Source organism: Canis lupus, chromosome 7 (assembly GCF_011100685.1).
Source record: "Canis lupus familiaris isolate Mischka breed German Shepherd chromosome 7, alternate assembly UU_Cfam_GSD_1.0, whole genome shotgun sequence".
NCBI classification, from domain to species: domain Eukaryota; kingdom Metazoa; phylum Chordata; class Mammalia; order Carnivora; family Canidae; genus Canis; species Canis lupus.
The window spans coordinates 31,611,135-31,633,112 of NC_049228.1; the positions used below are offsets into that span (position 1 = coordinate 31,611,135).

Here is a 21,978-nt window from a genome sequence, read left to right on the forward strand (position 1 = left end):
AGGGGAAGTTTATCAGATAAGTCTCAGCTAGAAGATCAGGAAAAAGCTTAGCATAATAAGACTTCTGTTTAATTCTCATTTTGCATAAGATATAGAACCTGGAAGAAACAGAAACTTATACTGACCCCTTTCAAAATATAGCAGTTATATTTTGTTCATAATTATAAATGAGTGATGTTATGGGCCATAAAACAGCATCAGACTCACACTCAGCCCTTTCCCATGTATGGCCCGGGATATATTAGTCAAAGATTTGAGTACACTGTCATAACGTATTATTATTATTATTTGTAAGGGACAGGGAGCATGTTTTCATCATGATTATATCTTCTGGTGGACCTAGGACATTCTTTGCAAATGATAGACTCTTCAGTGTTTGGTTATATCTTGTCTTTGCTACTTTCTCTTTTTACTATTTCTGCAAAGGATGTTTAATTAAGATACTGTATTCTAAATAGACTGCATTTAAAGCATTCCTTCATGAGCTTTGGTCATTATAACTGTCTTGTCAACCCCAGCAGGGTGCAGATCATGTGGTCTATTTCTTTTATATTGTAATAGAGAATGTTGGTCAGAAGCTTTTCCCAGAGTTGCTGGCTTACTCAGAAGTAGAAGATCCCTGGAATAAAAATTAGGAGAGCAGAGTATGCATCCAGTTTTGGCACCGTTACCCTCCAGTCTGTAGCCTGATTCTACAACCTTTTCATCCTTTGGTTAGTTGCTTTGAAATCGTGATGGTAAATCCTTGCTTTGCTTCACAAGCTGACAATAGATGTGGAAGTGCCCTTTATATTATATCATTCTGTCTGAACACAGGTTTTCTACTTTTTATAGCATCACTGCTCACTGCCCAAAAGAACTCCAGTGCCAGGGACTCATGATTTTACTTTTTCCTTGTGTTGGAGGATGACTGCATTTGGCCTTGTTTCCATGTTTGTCCAGCTCTGTGAGTTTTGCTTAGCAATGCAAGAAGGGTATTTGAGGATAGTGTGTTATTACAAAGCTGATACCACATGCTAAAGTGAATATCTTTACTAACTAGGGTGGGTAAGTGTATGCAAGAGGAAGTAGACGGGATTAGTGTAGAAATAATTGGAGAACATTAGTGATTAATAGGTTTTCTCTCACTGGGTGAATATTATTTTTAACATTAACAAATATAGTGAAACAAATAATGCGAGTTAAAAAAACATAAGTTAGGAATTCTAGAAAGCAGAGTCTTAAATATTACCTATGGTGTCATTAAGAGCTACTGAATGTAAGAGAAAAAACAAAAACGGAAATGAAAACTTGATTTTAATCTGTGATCATCCTGCTTATTATCATTCGTTCTAATGCCTTTAGGTTAGAGGTATATTCTTTTTTTTTTTTTTTTAAATTTTTATTTATTTATTTATTTATTTATTTATTTATTATTTATTTTTTTTAATTTTTATTTATTCATGATAGGCACACAGTGAGAGAGAGAGGCAGAGACACAGGCAGAGGGAGAAGCAGGCTCCATGCACCGGGAGCCTGACGTGGGATTCGATCCCGGATCTCCAGGATCGCGCCCTGGGCCAAAGGCAGGCGCCAAACCGCTGCGCCACCCAGGGATCCCTAAATTTTTATTTATTTATGATAGTCACACAGAGAGAGAGAGAGAGAGGCAGAGACACAGGCAGAGGGAGAAGCAGGCTCCATGCACCGGGAGCCCGATGTGGGATTCGATCCCGGGTCTCCAGGATCACGCCCTGGGCCAAAGGCAGGCGCCAAACCGCTGCGCCACCCAGGGATCCCTGGAGGTATATTCTTAGGATTACATTGATTAGTTATGATTTCCTTTCTCTAGGTTAATCAAATTTTTATTTATTCTATTTAAGAGTACAGAACCTTTGAAATGAATCTTGATAAAAATAATGATAGGGTCATATTTATTGGACACTGTTAAACTTGTTACAAAAATTATTTCAACTTAGTTCTTTTTTTTTTTATAAAGATTTTATTTATTTATTCATGAAAGACACACAGAGAGAGGCAGAGATATAGGCAGAGGGAGAAGCAGGCTCCCTGCAGGAAGCACGATGCAGGACCTGATCCCAGGATCCTGGGATCACTACCTGAGCCAAAGGCAGATGCTCAACCACTGAGCCCACCCAGGCGTCCCTCAACTTAGTTCTTATAACAATCCTAAGTGGTAATGAAGAGGATTATTTCTGATTATAGATAAGGAAGCTGAGGCTTCAGAGAAATTAAGTAGCTTGTCTGAGGCCATAGCTTGAATAATGATACCATCACGAAGGGCACCAAGGCAGTTGGTTTCTATAGCTTAAGGTCATGGCTGCTGAACCATACTTCTTTCTCTGGGTCATTTTATGAAGCCTAGAGATAGATTCCATGTATTTGAAGTGGAAAAGAATGGGCAGAAAATAAGAAATGTTCTCTATTCTATATAAAATAAAAGAATTAACCATGGGTGTACTCTTCTAGATTTCGGGTTATATGTTAGATGTGTAATTTGTGTGATGAGTGAGATAAGCTTTTCTTGGATCAAAATAGTGTGACCTTGGGCAAAATATCTAATATCCCTGGTCATGCATTTCTTAATTGATGAAATGACAGGTAAAGGCTGGATTTGAAAGATAGAAAGATTGCTCTTCCCATTGGGTCTTTTATTTGGGTCCAGGGAAGTAGGGGAGAGGAAGAGAGAGCCTGAGAAAATTTGCCTGTCTCCTGCCCATGCACTTAGAGTCATAAATCCACCAGAAATGACTTTTTATGTACCAATGGAGTTTATAGCAATCTGTGCTGTAGAGAATGATTTTATTGGCTTTTAAGAATTTTCTCAAGTTGTAGTGTTACTGCAGCTACAAGGGGGATATTGCCTTGGCTGTGGTCAAACCTAGCTCTTCCTTTACCTGTGGTACCTTTTCGCATTTCCTTGATATAAGTAGCCCAGGACTGCATGTACTCTGAGGGGCCTTCCTGGCTGACCCTGTGGCCTTAGCCATGGGGCTGACCTCCTAGCAGGCAGCACCCCATCAGCCCCTGTCATGCTCACTGCAGTTTTTCATGACTTGTTGATTCAGCAAATAGGTTTTTGGCTAATTGACTTAGAGCTACTCTGCACCTAGAAAGAGCTTGGGAGATATTGTTGATTAAATAATGAATGAAAATCTGAAGTGAAATGAACACTTAGGAAAGTTATGCTTATGCATATTCTAGGACCAATTATTTTCAGTTTTTGGTGTAGCCAACTTGTCTCAGTCTAGTATAGGTGCTTTGACCAAGGAATGATGTAAGGTGACTAGGAGTGATGGGACACCCTGTTTGTGGGTAGGGTTTAGAAGAGGGTACCAGAGCGAACCTGGGGCCTCCGTGTCCATGTCCTAGCCAGCCAGTTTGTACAATTAAGAAGTAAGGTTAAATTCATAAGGTTTTATGTTGGCTCAGTCTCTCCCTAGTTTGGATTCAAGGCATTCCTGTAGTAGGTGAGTGTGTCCCAGTTAAATCCCCATTTATCAGCTGTGAGAAGAAAAACAGAAGTTCATGTCTCTGTTCCTTCCATCCTGGTCAAATTACATTCATAGTCAGAAAGGGAGCTCAGTACTGTCCAGCTAGAGTGCAGGTCCTAGAAGTAAAAACTTATGATGTTCCTTTCCTACCACAATCATTTGACCCTTTAATAAATTGAATTCATGTCTCTTGTTTTTGTAGAATAAGGGGGACACCTTGTTTAGCTTTGCAATCTTAAGAGTCTCATGTTCTGACTGAGCCAGTCAGGTGCTATCTATCTATCTATCTATCTATCTATCTATCTATCTATCTATCTATCTAGCCTTGCAATCATTAATGTTTTTAATGGCATGATTTAAGGTATTTGTTGTGAAAATTTGATTGTACATACACGTAGAGGTATGATGAGCCCCATGTACTCATCACCCAGCTTCAATAATTATCAACGCTGTAATAGTTTTATCTGCCTCTCCCAAATACACAGTTTCTTATGGAATTATGAGAGGATCATGAGGATCATGTTAACTTCAAGTACTTCAGTATGCATCTCAAAAAAGGACTTTTTAATATGCTGCAATGCCATTATTATATTGAATGCAAATCAAATTTATTGTTCAATATTATCTGGTAACTAGTCCATTTTCGGAGACCTCTGATACCTTAGATTAGAAGTTAGGTCCAATCTGACGTACGATTCAATCTTCTTCTCTTTTTCTCCCAGGGATTAGGGATAGCACATGTGCTAGATGTACAGTGCTATATACTTTCTAAACCCATATCCAGGAGTCTTACTGTATCTGCCTATGTCAGTTGTATTGAAGCTGTGAATGATTTGTGGGTCTGTTGGTGGCAGCCTGATTCCTTCTTTGCAAATTTTTCAGTTGGCTTCTTCTCTAATGGGTTTCCTATCCATTGGCTATTCATTAAGTGAATCATTAAGGATTGCAAAAGGGCGATTTTCTAATTTTGTCACTTTTTTTGTTCCTTTTGGCTAGAACTTTTCTGTGTTGAAACTTTTCTTTATTCACTAGGTGTATTACCCTGAAATCAGTTTATACTGGAAATGTTTCTGGTATTTCCCATTAATTCTCTATTATCAGTGATGTTTGTGACCTAGTATTCTCCAGTGATACCTATTTTTTATTTTTCTTCTTCCTTTTCAATATGTTTAAATTAATTGAGTTACTATATTTTCTATAATAGCATGATTTTTTTTAAAGATTTTATTTATTTGATAAAGAGTGAAAAAGAATGAGCAGGGAAAGTGGGAGAGAAAAAAGGAGATGCAGACTCCCCACTGAGCAGGGAGCCAGATGTGGGGCTCTGTCCCAGGTTGCTGGGATCATGACCTGAGCCAAAGGCAGACACTTAACTGGCTGAGCTATCCAGGTACCCCTAATTGTGTGATTTCAATGGCTACATGTATAGCCATTTATATAAAGCCATCTTTATTACCCGATATTTTGTTGTTACACATTCTAATTTCTTTTAATTTTTTACTATTAATAATTTATTATTGCAGCAGGAACTGTGCTGAGCACTTGATTTGTAGTATGTCATTTAATCTTTGCGGTACCCCTGTGACACATCACTCTTTGGATATATCTGAATATTTATGTAGGATTGATTTTACAAAGTTGAATTTGTGGGTCAAGGGTTGAGATTTTTCAGATCATGGACACATCACAAAATTGCCCCTTAAAGTCTTCCTGTTAATTCTGTTGGTCCCTTCTGGATTTCAGCTTACCTTGAATCCAGGTAGGAGAAAAAAGAAATGACAAACTCATTGCCCTTTTGGTGGTCCTTAGAATTCTAATTTTTTTCTCCCAGTCCTCCTACTATTACCATATAGTTCAGGATCTCACTTAGCTTCCCTGTGCATACTGTCCATGTATGATGTCACTCTGCCACACTCAGTTGATGCAGTGAGAAATCTTCCTGGTTTCATGTGGAAGATAGACTGGGCGAGATTATATGAAATAATAAACGAAGACTAGAGAATAAGCATAGAATGATCTAGGAAGCACTCACTCATACATTGACATGTTGAGTTGAGAAAGCAGTAAAGGGGACTTGAGAGACAGTGGCCAGTGAGTTAGAGAAAATACAGTGTGATATCAGAGGTGATAGGAGAGTATTCTAAGGAGTACGAGTGAATCAACAATGGAAAATTTTTTTTTTTTAAAGTTTTATTTTATTTTATTTTTTTAAATTTTTATTTATTTATGATAGTCACAGAGAGAGAGAGAGGCAGAGACACAGGCAGAGGGAGAAGCAGGCTCCATGCACCGAGAGCCTGACGTGGGATTCGATCCCGGGTCTCCAGGATCACGCCCTGGGCCAAAGGCAGGCGCCAAACCGCTGCGCCACCCAGGGATCCCAACAATGGAAATTTTTGAGAGATTAAGAAATTGAGTAAGATGAAGACAGATGTCATTGGTACAGTGTTGATTATCAGTTTCTATTGCATTGCAAATTAGACTGACAAATTAGACTGCTCAATGTGAGAGGCTAGAAGTAACAAGCGTAGGTAATTCTGGTCAGTAGTTTTTTTTTTTTTTCTTTAAAGATTTTATTTATTCATGGGAGACACACAGAGAGAGAGAGAGAGAGAGAGAGAGAGAGAGAGACAGAGACACAGGCAGAGGGAGAAGCAGGCTCCATGCAGGAAGCCTGATGTGGGATCCAGGTCATGCCCTGGGCTGAAGGCAGGCGCTAAATCGCTGAGCCACCCAGGAATCCCTGGTCAGTAGTTTTGATGCAAAAGAAAATCAAGAAATGGGACAGTAGTTGGGAGTAAAGAGTGATGTGGACTAAGGGAGAGTTTTTTTTTTTTTTTTTTTTTTAATTAAGCATGTTTATATGATTCTAGAAATGCCTAGTAAAGAAGGAAATGTTCCTGATTCAGGAAAGAGAAAGAGTAAAGAAGTGAAGTCCTGACCATGCCACAAAGAATTCAACTAGGACAATGAGGGGGAAGATCTTGCTTTTGTTTGGAGCAGGGTCTGCTTCCTCTTTAAGGAAAAAGGGAGAGAAGGCATATTTGCAGTTTGTCTTGCTTTTTTCCATTTTCTCCATACATTATTTGAGAAGATCAGTATATCTCATCATTGAAAAGACTGGATTAAGGGGGAAGAAAATGTATAAAATTGTTTTGGAGACTATATGCTTAGATGAGAATACAGAGCAGTGTTGGGCCTAATTCAGGCTTATAGTCACATGATCTTAAAGTGAAAATAGGCTATGAGTGAGTGTCTTTCCTTCGTAGTGTTCAGTTGCTTTGGTGTAGGCAAAGAAAAGGTAGATGTCTAGACTGGAATGAATTGGAGTTTTGGGGTTTTCCCATCCTACAATGGTGGGAGGGAGGGGCAGAGGAGCTGGAGTGTTTGAAGGATGTGATTGCAGTGATCAACATGGAATTTAGGCAGGTGAGGAAGGGAGTGATGGATTGTGTGATGGTGCCAAGGATGACTGACTCAGGATCGCTGTGGATAATGGAACTTCAGAGGGGGTTCTAGAATATAAGCTGAGATGATAGAAGGTAGTGGTCAGGGATTGGATGTTTCTTCCAAATATTTGTTTATAGGTTGATTCATTTATGATCAGAACATTAATTGATCAACTACACTGTGTCAGGTTTTTCTTGAGGTACTGGGTAAAAGATGGTGACCAAACAATGGAGTCTGCTAACATGGAGTTTACCTTCCATGAGGAGGAGACAGACCACAGTCTCACATAAATTTAAAGGCTGAGATCTCTGAAGAATAAAGAGGAATAATGGAAAAAAGAGTGACTAGCACACTATTGAGTGACTAGTCAGGAAGTTCTCTCAGTGTTGAGACAATTAGGCAGAGGTCTGAATGAGATGAAAAAGTGGGTCATTTAACTATCTTGGGAAGAGTGTTCTAGTACAAAAGACTGAGGTTAGAGTGAACCTGTGTGTTGAGGAGGAGGCCAGTAAGTAATCACCTTCAGGGAGAGCAGGAAGAGGTGACAGGTACGGGGTGGGGGAGGGTGCTCTTTAGTTGTGGTGAGGAGTTGGGTTTTGCTTTAAGGGTGATGTGAAACCATGGAGGGCAGGAGTACAGTTAGAAATTGGTCTTCTGAATGGATTGCTTGTGTGGGGTTGAAACACTGACTGGAGGTGAGGATTCAGGGTCTCAGCTGAGTTATTTCTCTAGGTGTTGGTTTGATCTCCATGGGGATGTTAGAATCACTGATAGAAATAGGGGTGGAAAACATAGTGATTGGTCAGGAAGTGAGGTATTCAGTGAATGGTGGAGAGGCAGTAGGGAATGACAAGGAGTTACTGTATGGCAAAAAGGTGAAGGATGGCAGGTGGTTTAGTCAATGGCAGGAGTTAAAAAGATGCTGATGGTTTCAAAGAAGAATAAATCATTTGACAGTGCTCAGGGGATCAAGGAAGTCACTCACACACTTCCTAACCCTACTAAATGTGGGATTTGACACAAAATGTCTCCATGTGATAGGACTGCTGGAGGAGAACTGACTGAATGACAGCAGGTTACTGTCTGTGTGAGCAGGTGCAGTTTTCTTCAGAGAGGCTGAGGCAGGGATTCTCAAGCTAGGGGACATTTGGCAATGTCTGGAGACACTTTGGTTTTTAAAACTGGAAGTGCAGTGGTTATGCTGTTCGCATCTAGTAACTAATGGCTAGTGATGCTGATAACATCCTATAGTACACAAGACACATGGGATTTTCTGTCCCAAGGTGTCAGTGGAGTTATGGTTGGGAAACCCTGGTTGAAGGATTGAGGGGTATTTGTTCATCGTGGAGCTGAAGTTCCAGGGAGCTATATGTCCCTCTCTTCCCCATTATTCCATAACCCTTTCTGATAATTTTTGGTTTGATATACACATACACATTTACTTGCACACACTCAAATATTCCTATATAGGGGAGCTCCTATCTATCTTATACAATTTCTGTCATACACAGTTTCTAAGCAAGCTACTTAGTTTCCTGGCTGTTTTCAGTCATAAGATGTGTAAGATGGGTATACTGCAACAATAATTAATCATTTGAGAACTGAGGGATGTGGTTTCCTTGTTTTTGGTGCCAGCTAGATACAGGGAAACAAGTTCTATAGAAGAAAAATCCTTTATTTCCTTTCAGAAAATATCATGGGAGACCAAAGAATGTTCTCTAGTGACCTAAAGGAAAGAAGAAAATAAAAAGGCCTCTTTTGCCTTGCTTTGTTATTCTACATATCAGAGGAAGATTTTTAAATGAGTTTTGGTAGATAGACTTTTACAAAATGGTGAAGGAGTAGGAGACCATAATTTTGTCTGGTCTCAGGAATTCAGCTAGATAGTTATCAAATCATTTTGAACACCCATTAACTCAACCAGAGATCTAAGAAAAGAATTGCTGCAATTCTGCAGATAGAAAGCAACCACTTTCTGCAAGAAAGACAAATGGAAAAATTCACTTCAAAAAAGAGAATAAGAGGCAGTATTGACTGCCAGGGACCAAATGAGATGGATATAAGTAAGATGTTGGAACTAGAGTTCAGAATAATGATTGTAAAGATGCCATGGGCTTGAAAAAAACATAGAAGACACTAGAGAATCCCTTTTTAGGTGAAATAAAAGAACTAAAATCTAATTAAGTCAAAATAAAAAAGGCTATTAATGAGATGCAGTAAAAAATGGAGTCTCTAACTGCTAGGGCAGAAGAATTAGTGATCTAGAAGACAAATGATGGAGAATAAAGAAGCTGAGAAAAAGAGAAACAACTACAGGATCACAAAGAGAGAATTTGAGATAAGTGATACCATAAAGTGAAACAATATTAAAATAATTCAGATAGAAGGAGAAGGAAGAATAGAGACTGAAGATATATTAGAGAAAATTACAGCCGAGAACTTCCCTAATCGGGAGAAGGAAACAGGGATTCAAGTCCAAGAAGCACAGAGAACCCCCCTCAAAATCAATAAAAATAGGTCAACACCTCGACATACAATACTGAAGCTTGCAAATCTCAGAGACAAAGAGAAAATCCTGAAAGCAGCTCTGGGACAAGAGGTCTGTAACCTACAAAGGTAGAAATATTAGGCTGGCAGCAGACCTATCCACAGAAACTTGGCAGGCTAGAAAGGACTGGCATGATATATTCAGAATGCTAAATGAGAAAAATATGCAGCCGAGAATACTTTATCCAGAAAGGCTGTCATTCAAAATAGAAGGGGAGATAAAAAGCTTACAGGACAAACAAATTAAAACAATTAGTGAGGGACACCTGGGTGGCTCAGCAGTTGGGTGTCTGCCTTTGGCCCAGGGTGTGATCCCAGGATACTGGATTGAGTCCCACATCAGGCTCCTTGTGGGGAGCCTGCTTCTCCATCTGCCTGTGTCTCTGCCTCTCTCTCTGTGTCTCTCATGAATAAATAAATAAAATCTTAAAAAAAAAAAAAACAATTTGTGATCACTAAAACTGCCCCTGTAAGATATATCAAAATGGATCCTTTAAACAAAGAGAAATCCCCAAAATAATATAGACCAGAAATGATCAGAGGCAATATACAGAAACAGTGACTTTACAGGTAATACAATGGCACTAAATTCATATCTTTCAGTAGTTACTCTGAATGTAAATGGGTTAAATGCCCATTCAAAAGACACAGGGTATCAGATTGGATAAAAAAGCAGGACTGTTGATATGCTCTCTGCAAGAGACTCACTTTAGACCCAAAGACACTTCCAGATAGAAAGTGAGGGTGTATAAAACCATTTATCATGCTAAATGACATCAAAAGAAAGCTGCAGTTGCACTCCTTATATCAGACAAATTAGATTTAAAACCAAAGACTGTAATAAGAGACAAGAAAGGTCACTATATCATAATTAAAGGATCTATCCAACAAGAAGATCCAACAATTGTAAATATTTATGCCCCTAACATGGGAACAGCCAATTATTTAAACCAATTAATAAAAAATTAAAGTACCACTTTGATAACAATACAATAATAACAGGGGACTTTAACACCCCACCCACTGCAATGGACAGATCATCTAAGCAGAAGATCAACAGGGAAATAAGGGCTTTGAATGACACAGATATATTCAGAACATTCTATCCTAAAGCAACAGAATACACATTCTTCTCGAGTGCACATGGAACATTCTCCTGAATAGACCACATACTGGGTCACAAAGCAGATCCCAACTGGTACCAAATGATTGGGATCATTCCTTGCATATTTTCAGACCACAGTGATTTGAAGCTTGAACTCATTACAAGAGGAAATTTGGAAAGAACTCAAATACATGGAGGTCAAAAAGTATCCTACTAAAGAACGAATGGGTCAGCCAGAAAATCAAAGAAAAATTTAAAAAATTCATGGAAGCAAATGAAAATGAGAACATTGTTCAAAATCATTGGGGTGAAGCAAAGGCAGTCCTAAGAGGGAAGTATATTGAGCAATACTCAAATGCACAATCTAACCTGACACTTAAAGGAGCTAGAGAAAGAAAGAATGGCAAATAAAGCCTAAACATGGCAAGAAAGAGAATGAATAAAGATTAGAGCAGAAATCAATGAAATAGAAATCAAAAGAACAGATCAATGAAAATAGGAGCTTGTTCTTGAAAGAATTAATAAGATTGATAAGCCCCTAACCAGACTTACCAAAAAGAAAAGAGGAAGGACCCAAATAAATAAAATTATGAATGAAAGAGGAGAGATCACAACCAATATGAAGGAAATACAAAAAATTATAAAAACATGTTATAAACAAGTATATGACAACAAATTAGGCAATCTGGAAGAAATGGGTGCATTGCTAGAAACATATAAGCTACCAAAACTGAAACAGAAAGAAATAGAAAACCTGAACAGACCTATAACCAGCAAGAATATTGAAACAATAATCAAGAATCTCTCAACAAAAAAAAAAAAAAAAAAGAATCTCTCAACAAGAGTCCAGGGCCAGATGGCTTCCCAGGGGAATTCCACCAAACATTTAAAGAAGAATTAATGCATATTCTTCTGAAGCTTTTTTCAAAAAATGGAAATGGAAGGGAAACTTCAAACTTGTTCTGTGAGACCAACATTACCTTGATCCTAAAACCAGACGAAGACTCCAGCAGACAGGAGAATTACAGACCAATATCCCTGATGAACACGGATGCAGACATTCTCAATAAGATACTAGCCAATAGGATCCAACAGTACATTGAAAGGATTATTTACCACAACCAAGTGGGATTTATTCCTGGGCCACAAGAGTGCTTCAGCATTCACAGATCAATCAATGTGATACACTACCTTAATAAAAGAAGGGACAAGAACCATATGATCCTCTCAATAGATGCAGAGAATGCATTTGACAAAGTACAGCATTTGTTCTTGATTAAAAGTCTTCACAGTGTAAGGATAGAGGGAACATACCTCAGCATCATAAAAGCCATCTATGAAAAGCCTGCAGCGATATATTCTCAATGGGGAAAAACTGAGAGAGGAAGGTCAGGAACATGACAGGGATGTCCACTCTCACCTTTCAACATAGTATTAGAAGTCCTAGCCTCAGCAGTCAGACAACAAAATGAAATAAAAGGCATCTGAATTGGCAAAGAAAAATCAAACTCTCAGTCTTTGCAGATGACATGATATTCCATGTGGAAAACCCAAAAGACTACCTCCAAATTGGTAGAACTCATACAGGTATTCAGCAGTGGCAGGATATAAAAGTCAAGGCAGGGATGCCCAGGTGGTTCAGCGGTTGAGCGTCGTCTGCCTCTGGCCCCGGGCGTGATCCTGGGATCCCGGATCGAGTCCTGCATTGGGATCCTTGCAGGGAGCCTACTTCTCCCTCGGCCTGTGTCTCTGCCTTTCTCTCTTCTCTGTGTTTCTCATGAATAAATAAAATAAAAAAAAAGTCAATGCACAGAAATCAGTTGCATTTCTACACACTAACCATGAGACTGAAGAAAGGGAAATTAAGAAATCGATTCCATTTACAATTGCATCAAAATCTATATGATACCTAGGAATAAATATAAGCAGAGAGGCAAAAGATCTGTACTCAGAAAACTATAAGACGCTCATGAAAAAAATTGAGGAATTCCTAAAGAAATGGGAAAACATTCCCACACTCACAGATTGGAAGAAAAGTATTTTAAAAATATCTATGCTGCCTAGAGCAATTTGCATTCAGTGCAATCCCTATCAAAATGCCATCAACATTTTTCACACAGCTGGAACATATAATCCTAAAATATGTATGGAACCAGGAAAGACCTCAAATAGTCAAAGGAATGTTGAAAGAGAAAACCAAAGCTGGCGGCATCACAATGCTGGACTTCAAGCTCTATTACAAAGCTAATCATCAAGACAGTATGGTACTGGCACAAAAACTGGCACATAGATCATTGGAACAGAATAGAGAACCCAGAAATGGACCCTCAACTCTATGGTCTACTAATCTTGGACAAAGCAGGAAAGAATGTCTAAGGGGGAAAAAAAGTCTCTTCAACAAATGTTGGGAAAATTGGACAGCCGTATGTGGAAGAATGATACGGGACCATTCTTTACCCCATACACAAAGATAAACTCAAAATGGTTGAAAGACCTAAATGTGAGACAGAAATTCATCAAAATCCTAGAGGAAAACATAGGTAACAACCTCTTTGACCTCGACTATAGCAACTTCTTGCTAGAAAGGTCTCCAAAGGCAAGGGAAACAAAAGCAAAAATGAACTATTGGGACTTTATCAAGATAAAAAGTACAGCAAAGGAAACAGTTGTCAAAGCCAAAAGACAACTGACAGAATGGTAGAAGATATTTGCAAATGTCTTCTCAGATAAAGGGCTAATATCCAAAATCTATAAAGAAGTTATCAAATCCATCATCTAAATAACAAATAATCCAATCAAGAATCAGGCTGAAGACATAAACAGACATTTCTCCAAAGAAGACATACCAATGGCCAGTACACATATGAAAAAGTGCTCAACATCACTTAGCATCAGGGAAATACAAATCAAAACCACAATGAGATACAACCTCACACCAGTGAGAATGGCTAAAATTAACAAGTCAGGAATCAACATGTTGGCGAGGTTTGGGAGAAAGGGCAACCTCTTAAGACTGCTGGTGGGAGTGCAAGATGTTGCGGCCACTCTGGAAAACAGTAGGGAAATTACTCAAAAAGTTGAAAATAGAGTTACCCTATGATCCAGCAATTGCACTACTAGGTGTTTATCCCAGAAATGCAAATGTAGTGATCCAAAATGGCACCTGCAATCCATGTTTACAGCAGCAGTGTCCACAATAGCCAAACTATGGAAAGAGCCCAGATATCCATCAACACATGAATAGATAAAGAAGATGTATACATGCACACACACACACACACACACACACACACACACAAAATGTAATACTGCTCAGCATAAAAAAAAAAGAAATACTGCTATTTGCAATGATTTGGATGGAACTAGCGGGTATTTGCTAGCAAAATAAGTCAATCAGAGAAAGACAATTTTATATTCTCACTCATGTAGAATTTAAGAAACAAAACAATCATAGAGGAAGGGAGGGAAAAATAAAACAAGACAAAATCAGAGAGGGAGTCAAACCATATAATAGACTCTTAGTCATAGGAAATAAACTGAGGGTCACTGGATGAAAGGAGGGTTGGGGGAGATGGGGTCCCTGGGTGATGAACATTAAGGAGGGCATGTGATACAGTGAGCACTGGGTGTTAGTATGAGACTGATGACTCACTGAATTCCTCCTCTGAAACTAATAATATACTATATGTTAATTAATTAATTTAAAGAATAAAATGAAGCGCCAGGAAAATTGTATGACTAGTATCCTGATAGATATTTATACATTTGAAATTTAGTTGTTCTAACTGAAATACAGACTTGGACCTCATTTTGCACAATCACAAGCTTAACATGCTTTTTACATTTTGAAAACTATTCAGAACAAAAATCAAGAAGAATGTGCAACATAGACCTTCCATTACCTTCCAATCCTAAAATATTTACTGTTTGACCCTTTATGGAATGAAAAAGTTTGTTGATCTCTGGTATAGATGTATTTTCTATCTAGTTTTGACCATGATAAGAGTATTTGTCACAGAGTCATAGCATTGTATTTATTTAGAAATCCTAAAACTATTTATTGATACTCCTTATGTGCAAGTGGCTACATTTGCAGGATATATGCTGGTTGTCAGAGAGTTTATTTTAGTACGAGGTGTAGGTTTTTATTTTTTTTAAGCATTTATTTGAGAGAAAGAGAGAGAGCCAGGAGTGAGGGAGGGGCAGAGGACAAGGGAGAAGCAGGCTCCCTGCTGAGCAGAGAGCCTGAGGTGGGGCTGGATCCCTGGATCCTGGGATCATGACCTGAGCTGAAGGCAGATGCTTAACTGACTAAGCCACCCAGGCACCTGCATCATTACAGAAAGTACTAAGAAGGGTTTCAAAAAAGTATGGGAGGGGGTCATTGAAGGATTTTTTGGATAAGTGATTTTAATCTAACTTTGAAGAGTGAATCCACTAATTGGAAGGATGGGCAGGAGCTGGGCAAGAACTGAGAGGCACTTGTGGCCCTGAAATGGATCCTTTCTTATACCAATGACTAATGGAGAATCAGCTAAATCAATTTCTAAAGGATAATAAATTAGAGAGAGAGTAGTATCAGATATGGATTAGGAACTTGCAGTTGTTGTGTTGTCCCAGATGAATCTAAGGTATAGCTAGGTTTGAGAACCATGGCACTAGGTTGATGCAGGCCCTTTGGGGTCCTCTGCCAGTGACCTCTTCTCATGCATCTTTTTTGTCTCTTTGATGGAAATAAAAACTAAAGTTTGCACCTAGTGTAGAGCTATGGTTCTGGGGAGCATGTGAGAAAATTTTGAGTCTGTACGTCTTTCTTCAGGGTGATGTGTTGGCTGGCCTAACTCTTTCCTCAGGGGTAAGGGCCTTTGTCTGCCTACTGTCCCCTCATTCCCTGTCCCTCCCCATGGCCATGCCAGAGACTGTGAATGTCAGTTATTGATATTTCTTAGCTCACTTGGTGGTTGCTAACTGCTCCCTCAGAGAGCCATCAGCAGTGTAAACAAAGAGGAAGGAGGGTTACCAATGAAATCCAAAAAGTTGGGCACTCTTCAGGTGGAAAATGTGCAGCCAATCATGTGGCCTCTTTTGGGGCAGGAGATGTTTTGGGAGATGGGAGAGCAAACCAGATGTGACTTTTTCCAAGTGGAATCCCAGGCCTCAGACTGCAGTTCTCTGTGATTGGGAAGCTGCTGTCGGTGCATGTGAGTAGCCTTGGCAACAGTGATGCTCACTTGTGTTTTCTAGGCCTCACTCCTCTGGGATGGTTCTGAGCTAGGTGACCTGCCAGTGTTCCTTCCTAATGACTGTTTCATCTGCAGGGCGAACTCTGTTGGAGAAGTTGTTCAGCCAGCAGGAGAACGGGCCTCCAGAAGAAGCAGAGAAGTTTTGCTCCCGGATTATTGCTATGGGCCTTCTACTTCCTTTCAGTGACTGCTTCAGGGAACCCTGTGATCGAAATGCCCAATCAAGTTCAGCTCCGTTTGATGTAAGTAGGAACATTTACTTCTCTGTCTGTGAGGCAGATTGCAGTAAAAAAAGCAACTGTGAAGTGTGTGCCCAATCACTCTATAATTTAAAAACCAACATGTGATGCAAGCCATTCTCTCCACTCAGCAACTAAGCATGTCGGTGTCTACGCTTTCCTTGAATAATCTTAAGTATATTGGCCAAACCTCCTTTTCTTAACAGATGGCCACACTCTTGACAGTTTTCCAGCCTGTTTTAATCAGTGATGATTTTAAAGTGTCTATAATTCAGGACTGCTGACTTTGCTGGTTGTGGACATTACTTCAGAAGCAGTACCATAGGGCTACAGCTTTGTTCCCTGTAGGCCTCTGGTTTCCATGGACACCTAGAACACTATTTCAGTGCGATCATAGCTCATCTGTTATTAACTATTGGTATGAAGCAGCGCTGTCTGCTTCTTCCCTAGCTCCCATTCACCAAGAGAATAGTGATTATTGCAGAGCAGTAATCCAAAAGGCATATAATTCCTAATGAATATCAGCACAGCTGGATTATCATTTTCAAGACAGGTTATTGCTAATCTTTCTCAGGTATGTGGTACATGTGTGATATTGGTAGTTGTGTTGAGTCTGCATCTAAAACCCAGATATAGGGGATCCCTGGGTGGCTCAGCAGTTTAGTGCCTGCCTTCGGCCCAGGGCCTGATCCTGGAGTCCTGGGATTGAGTCCCACGTTGAGCTCCCTGCATGGAGCCTGCTTCTCCCTCTGCCTCTGTCTCTGCCATTCTCTCTCTCTCTCTCTCTCTCTGTATATGCCTCTCATGAATAAGTAAATAAAATCTTAAAAAGAAAATAAAACCCAGATATATAAGAATTCTTCTGTATGATTTTCTCAATAAAAATTGAAGGTCTAGTTGGCTCACTTGTGTGGAGCCCAGTATTTATAAGGCAGAGTAATGGGTTCTCAACCATATGGGTTAGTTGCAGTTGTTCTTTGCTTCTGACTATACCCTTCTTCTGTGCCTTCAGTATATGTACTGTTGACCAATGAATGAGACACTGGTGAATTTTGAAAGACGATGAGTCCCAACTGAGATTAAGGTATAATAGTAAATAATAATATGTCTATGTGTCCTGTATTTCTTCCTCCTCTTCTTCATACATTATGACCTATGTTCTTCCTTGATCTCCCTTCAGTATTAGAATTAATCATAGAAAATATTGTGAGATCTTCTTGATACTTCTTCCTATGTGAAAGAAGTTTCCTCAGTGACTTGTGAAAGTTGCTTAAGATCTTTTTATTTATTTAAGTATTTTAAAATGACATAGCTAATTACTGCTAGGTAGATCTTTCTCTTCTGTGGGAAGAACTGGACAATTTAAATTTTTTCCTTTTTTGTTTTTCCTTGTGTGTGTGTGTGTGTGTGTGTGTGTGTGAGAGAGAGAGATGTATGTGTTATTATAGACACAAGACCTGGGGACTGTGTTGCGCTAAAAGTGTTGTAGAGCTATATTCTAGAAAATATATCAATTTGCAATTTGGAATTAAAATCAATGTGGTATAGACAAAGGAAGACCCTAGGCATGTCTAAAGCTTGCCTTTTTTTTTTTTTTTTAAAGCTTGCCTTTTGATTGAAACTATTCCCAAGTTGATTGCATTTTCTTCTCTTAAAGTTTAGAGGTAAACAGTTTTATCATTCAAAAAATGTGAAATTGAAATAAATGAAAAGAATAGAGTAATTGTATACCTTCTTTTTTTAAAAAATCACTGAACTGGCTGCTTCTTATCTCCCACCTCTTGTGTTAGAGTAGTAACTCCTTCCATCGTTTACTATTTGGAAGATGGGTGTGGCATGAAGAGGGAAAAGCAAACAACAAATAAAATTCCTTAATATGGTAGGAAATAATTTCATCAGAATGAGAAATTTGTTTCCTCCAACTTTATAGGTTTGCATTTTCTCCTTTCTTTACTGGCTCTGTAGTATATCTTTACTCCCTCTGCCAAACTAAACACAAAACAAATATGAAATTAAAGGCCCTGTAGTAAGAAATGTTACTCCATATACTTAAGCAGCAGTTCAGTCACAGAACTGTGCATTTGCTGTACGCGTAGTTAAGGATTTTCTTCAAAACTCAGAAGTAGCATTACAAGGAGTTATGTAGACTGAAGTATTGGTGGAATGGGGAGGAATGCATTTATTTGTATGGAGATAAGTTTCTGATAATTAGTCTCTCTGCTGCTTTCCAGAAAATTGCTGTTGGGAGGATTTCTAACCAGAAATTCTCTTGAGGACAGTTGCCTTTGAGACAGAGCACCATATGGGACTAAACTCATAACTGGCATTCTTCCCACCCCCAACTTTGTTCCCTTCTCAGAGAGCATTTGATCCACTCCCCCTTCTCCTCTCTCCATTTATACACATAACTAAAGTAGCAAAGGGTTTTGATTTAGGGGTCTTACTGATCCAGTTTATCGCTTAGCCTTCTTCATTCAACGCTTTTGATTTTAGTTCCATGTTAGGTCATTCATTTTTGGGGCCTAACATTTTGCTTTAGAAATGCTATAGAAAATATGGAAGGACTTGACATTTTCTCTTCATCTTTTAACTTGGTTGAAGTTTCAAGAACCCTAAAAGGCAAAGAGCTGTGAGTGATAATGTTAATTCATTCACAAATACTAACTACATTCTGTAGGCAGTGTTGCATTAGTGAGGAAGAGAAATGAGATTTTTTTTTTTTTTTTTTTTTGAGAAATAGTTTTCTGTTCTCCTGAGATTTATATCCTTATCACAGTGGGGAGAGACACATAAAAACCAAAAACCAAAACATCAATAACAAATAAGAGCATAGATCATGAATTTCCATCAGATTGTAATAAATGCTATAAAGGAAATAAACCCTAGTAATATGATAGGGTGAATGTAGAGGAGGCCTCACTAAGGATCCATGATGGGAGGTCTGAAGGAAGGTCATTCTATGAAGTTACTTGGCAAATACAAAGGGCCTGGGGAGAGCATAGGCATGACCTAATCAAGGCACAGCTTGAGTGCCTATGTAGCTGAAGTTTCACAGGAGGAGGGCAGAAAGGACCTGGGGCTGGAATATGTAGTCTTGAAAGCCATGGAAAGAAATTTTTTTTTTTTTAAGTAGGAGATTTTGGAAGGTTTTGTGCAGGGAAAGAACATACTTTACATGGATGACTCAGTCTGGTCTTTGGGTAATGGAATAGAAGGGTGGAAGTAGAAGCAGGAACACCAGGTGTGCGATTGTAGTAGTGGAGTGAGGGACAGTGGCAGTAGCTTGAGGTGGGATGCTGATGAGAGTTAGAGAAGAGTTCTTAGGTGTGGGACAGATTCTGGAGGCAGAACTGATGGGACTTCTAGTGAGTTGGGAAGTCAACTACAACCTCTTGGTTTTTGATTTTAAATAGTGGTGTGGCTGGTTGTGACATTTATTGAAATGGAAAGGACAAGTCCATTTTAGGAGGAAAATATTGTAAGGATATACTTTTCTTGAGTAAAATTCTGTTAATTTAGAAAACTAATACTGAGCATATAAGCTGACAAACATAAACTTTTGATTTTTGCTTGTGGAATGATGTTGACTTTATTAGCCAATCAAAATTAGGGCCATGATACTCAAAGACATTTCAGCCATCAGAAGGGTTGGTCGCCCTTTCTTTGCATTGCCATGTCTTCATAACAGAAAGAAAGATTGGACTCCTTTAAGGGCATAATAACATTGTCCATTATCTTTTTCCATTTCCATTACTAATCTGGGGACCCAAAAGCTATCACCTTACTTCGTATTCTCTGGTAGTATGCTCACATTTGCCTCTTGCTTTGTTTGTTTCTTTTCGTTTTATATCTCAGAATTCTAAGCTAGATCTTATCTTTTTCTTTTTTTTTTAAAGCTAGATAATTTCTAATAAGAGAAAACACACGCTTAATAAAACTGCTTAGTAGATTGTATTGTTTAGTTGTAACTCAAGGTATTTCTTGTGATGAGGAAAGACTTTTTTCTTTTTGAAGTCTGTTCTAGTCATTTCTCAAGTGTGAGGAAAAATATCACTCCTGAAAATGTTTACTATAAATCCTAAGAAATAGCAAAACCTTTGTTATTATGACACACAGTTGACCCTTGAACAACATGAAGTTTAGGGTCGCCAACCCCCTACACAGTAAAAAATCCACATATAACTTTTGACTTCTCCCAGATTTAACTACTAATGACCTACTGTTGATTGGAAGCCTTACCAATAGCACCAACAGTCGATTAACACATTTTATATATGTATTGCATATTGTATTCTTACAACAAAGTAAGGTAGAGAAAAGAAAATGTTAAGAAAATCATAAGGAAGGAAAATACATTTACTATACTATAAAAAATCCACATATAAGTGAACCCACATAGTCCAAACCTGAGTTATTCAAGACTCAACTTTAATTTGCATTTTTGGGTCACTGCCCTGCTACCTGTGAATAAGATATGCTAGTCCTCACCCTGTGGCTGACCACAGGCCCATGCTCATTGTCTGTTAGGTGTGAGATGGAGATTATTTTGCAAGAGTAGGTCCAGTTTATGGTCCCTTAAGATTCATTTTCTCTTGAATACTTTTTTTTTTTAAAGACTTTTATTTACTTATTTGAGAGAGAGAGAGGTAGAGCATGGGTGGGAGGAGGGGCAGAGAGAGAGGGACAAGCAGACTCTCCAATGATCCAGGATCCCGATCTGTGCTCAATCCCAGGACCCTGAGATCATGATCTGAACCGAAGTTGGACACTTAACTGACTGAGCTACACAAGCACCCCTTCTTTTGAATACTTTTATTCATATTGGTTTTTCTGGGTCATATTCATCAGTGGCTGTTGTCCAGCAAATTACAGTTATTTCACATAATTGTTGATTATCCATTAACAAGCTCTTCTAGGGTTTCTTCAGTCATCACTGTGTTAGATATCACAATATCTCTTTATAACATGAAAAATCAAGCCCAAAGATTTTGGCTGGAGTAGATGATTATACCTACTTAATCCTTTAGAACTGATTCATTCTATCTATCTATCTATCTATCTATCTATCTATCTATCTATCTATCTATCTATCTATCTATCTAGATTTATTTCCTGAGAGAGTGAGAAAGGGAGAGCATGGGGGAGGGGAAAGGGGAGAGACAGTCTCAAGCAGACTCTGTGCTGAGTGTAGAGCCACTCGGGGCACTATTATTATTATTTTTTTTGTTTGTTTTTTTCGGGGCACTATTATAACCCCGAGATCACAACCTGTGCAGAGACTCAGGGTGGCCTGCTCAACTGACTGAGCCACCCAGGCACCCCTAGAACTGATTTTAAATGTCTTTCTAGTAGAACATTTTTGGATGCTGGGCTTTTTTGGGGTTGGCAGATTTGCTAATTTTACTAAATATGCAGTGGTCCCTATGCTTACCAGATGGATGGGAGTTTCTTGCTATATATATAAATAGACATAAGTTTAGATGAGTATATTAGCAGGGCCAGAATTAACGAGAAGAAGACATAAAAGTCTAGGCTAAAAGGAATAAAGGAAACCTGATCCTGAACCTGTTGGAAAACTAATTCATTAATCAAAACCAATAGTGGTCTTGACCAGAAAACTAATGGAATGTACTCTGCTCACTGTCACCAGTAGCCAGAATGAAGACTTAAGTGAATAGAAATGAGCATTTGTATTTGAATCCAACTTTTTTCCAGAGTAGGAAGAACACTTGGACGCTATGTAGTGAAGCCCACACGCATCCTTTACTGAGAATCAAAAAGAGCCATGACACATCTTTCAGCTCTAAGAGCACATACACACACACACTCACACGATCATATGATCATACAACACATGTATATATCACTGTTCTACTTTTATTCTTGAAACATTGTTTTTT

The 21,978-nt window shown here is 38.7% G+C and overlaps 1 protein-coding gene across 7 annotated transcripts in view; it reads left to right on the forward strand.

The window, feature by feature from the left end:
* Window positions 1-21,978, forward strand: part of FMN2 (formin 2) — a 370,776-nt gene that overhangs the window by 24,538 nt on the left and 324,260 nt on the right. For all 7 annotated transcript variants that reach the window (XR_005362165.1, XR_005362164.1, XM_038542666.1 and 4 more), the window contains exon 2: window positions 15,915-16,081. Coding sequence is in view for 5 of the 7 variants with exons in the window: in XM_038542666.1 (XP_038398594.1) it covers window positions 15,915-16,081 (167 nt within the window). In the remaining 2 variants the exon portion in view is untranslated. The remainder of the gene's footprint in view (window positions 1-15,914; window positions 16,082-21,978) is intronic.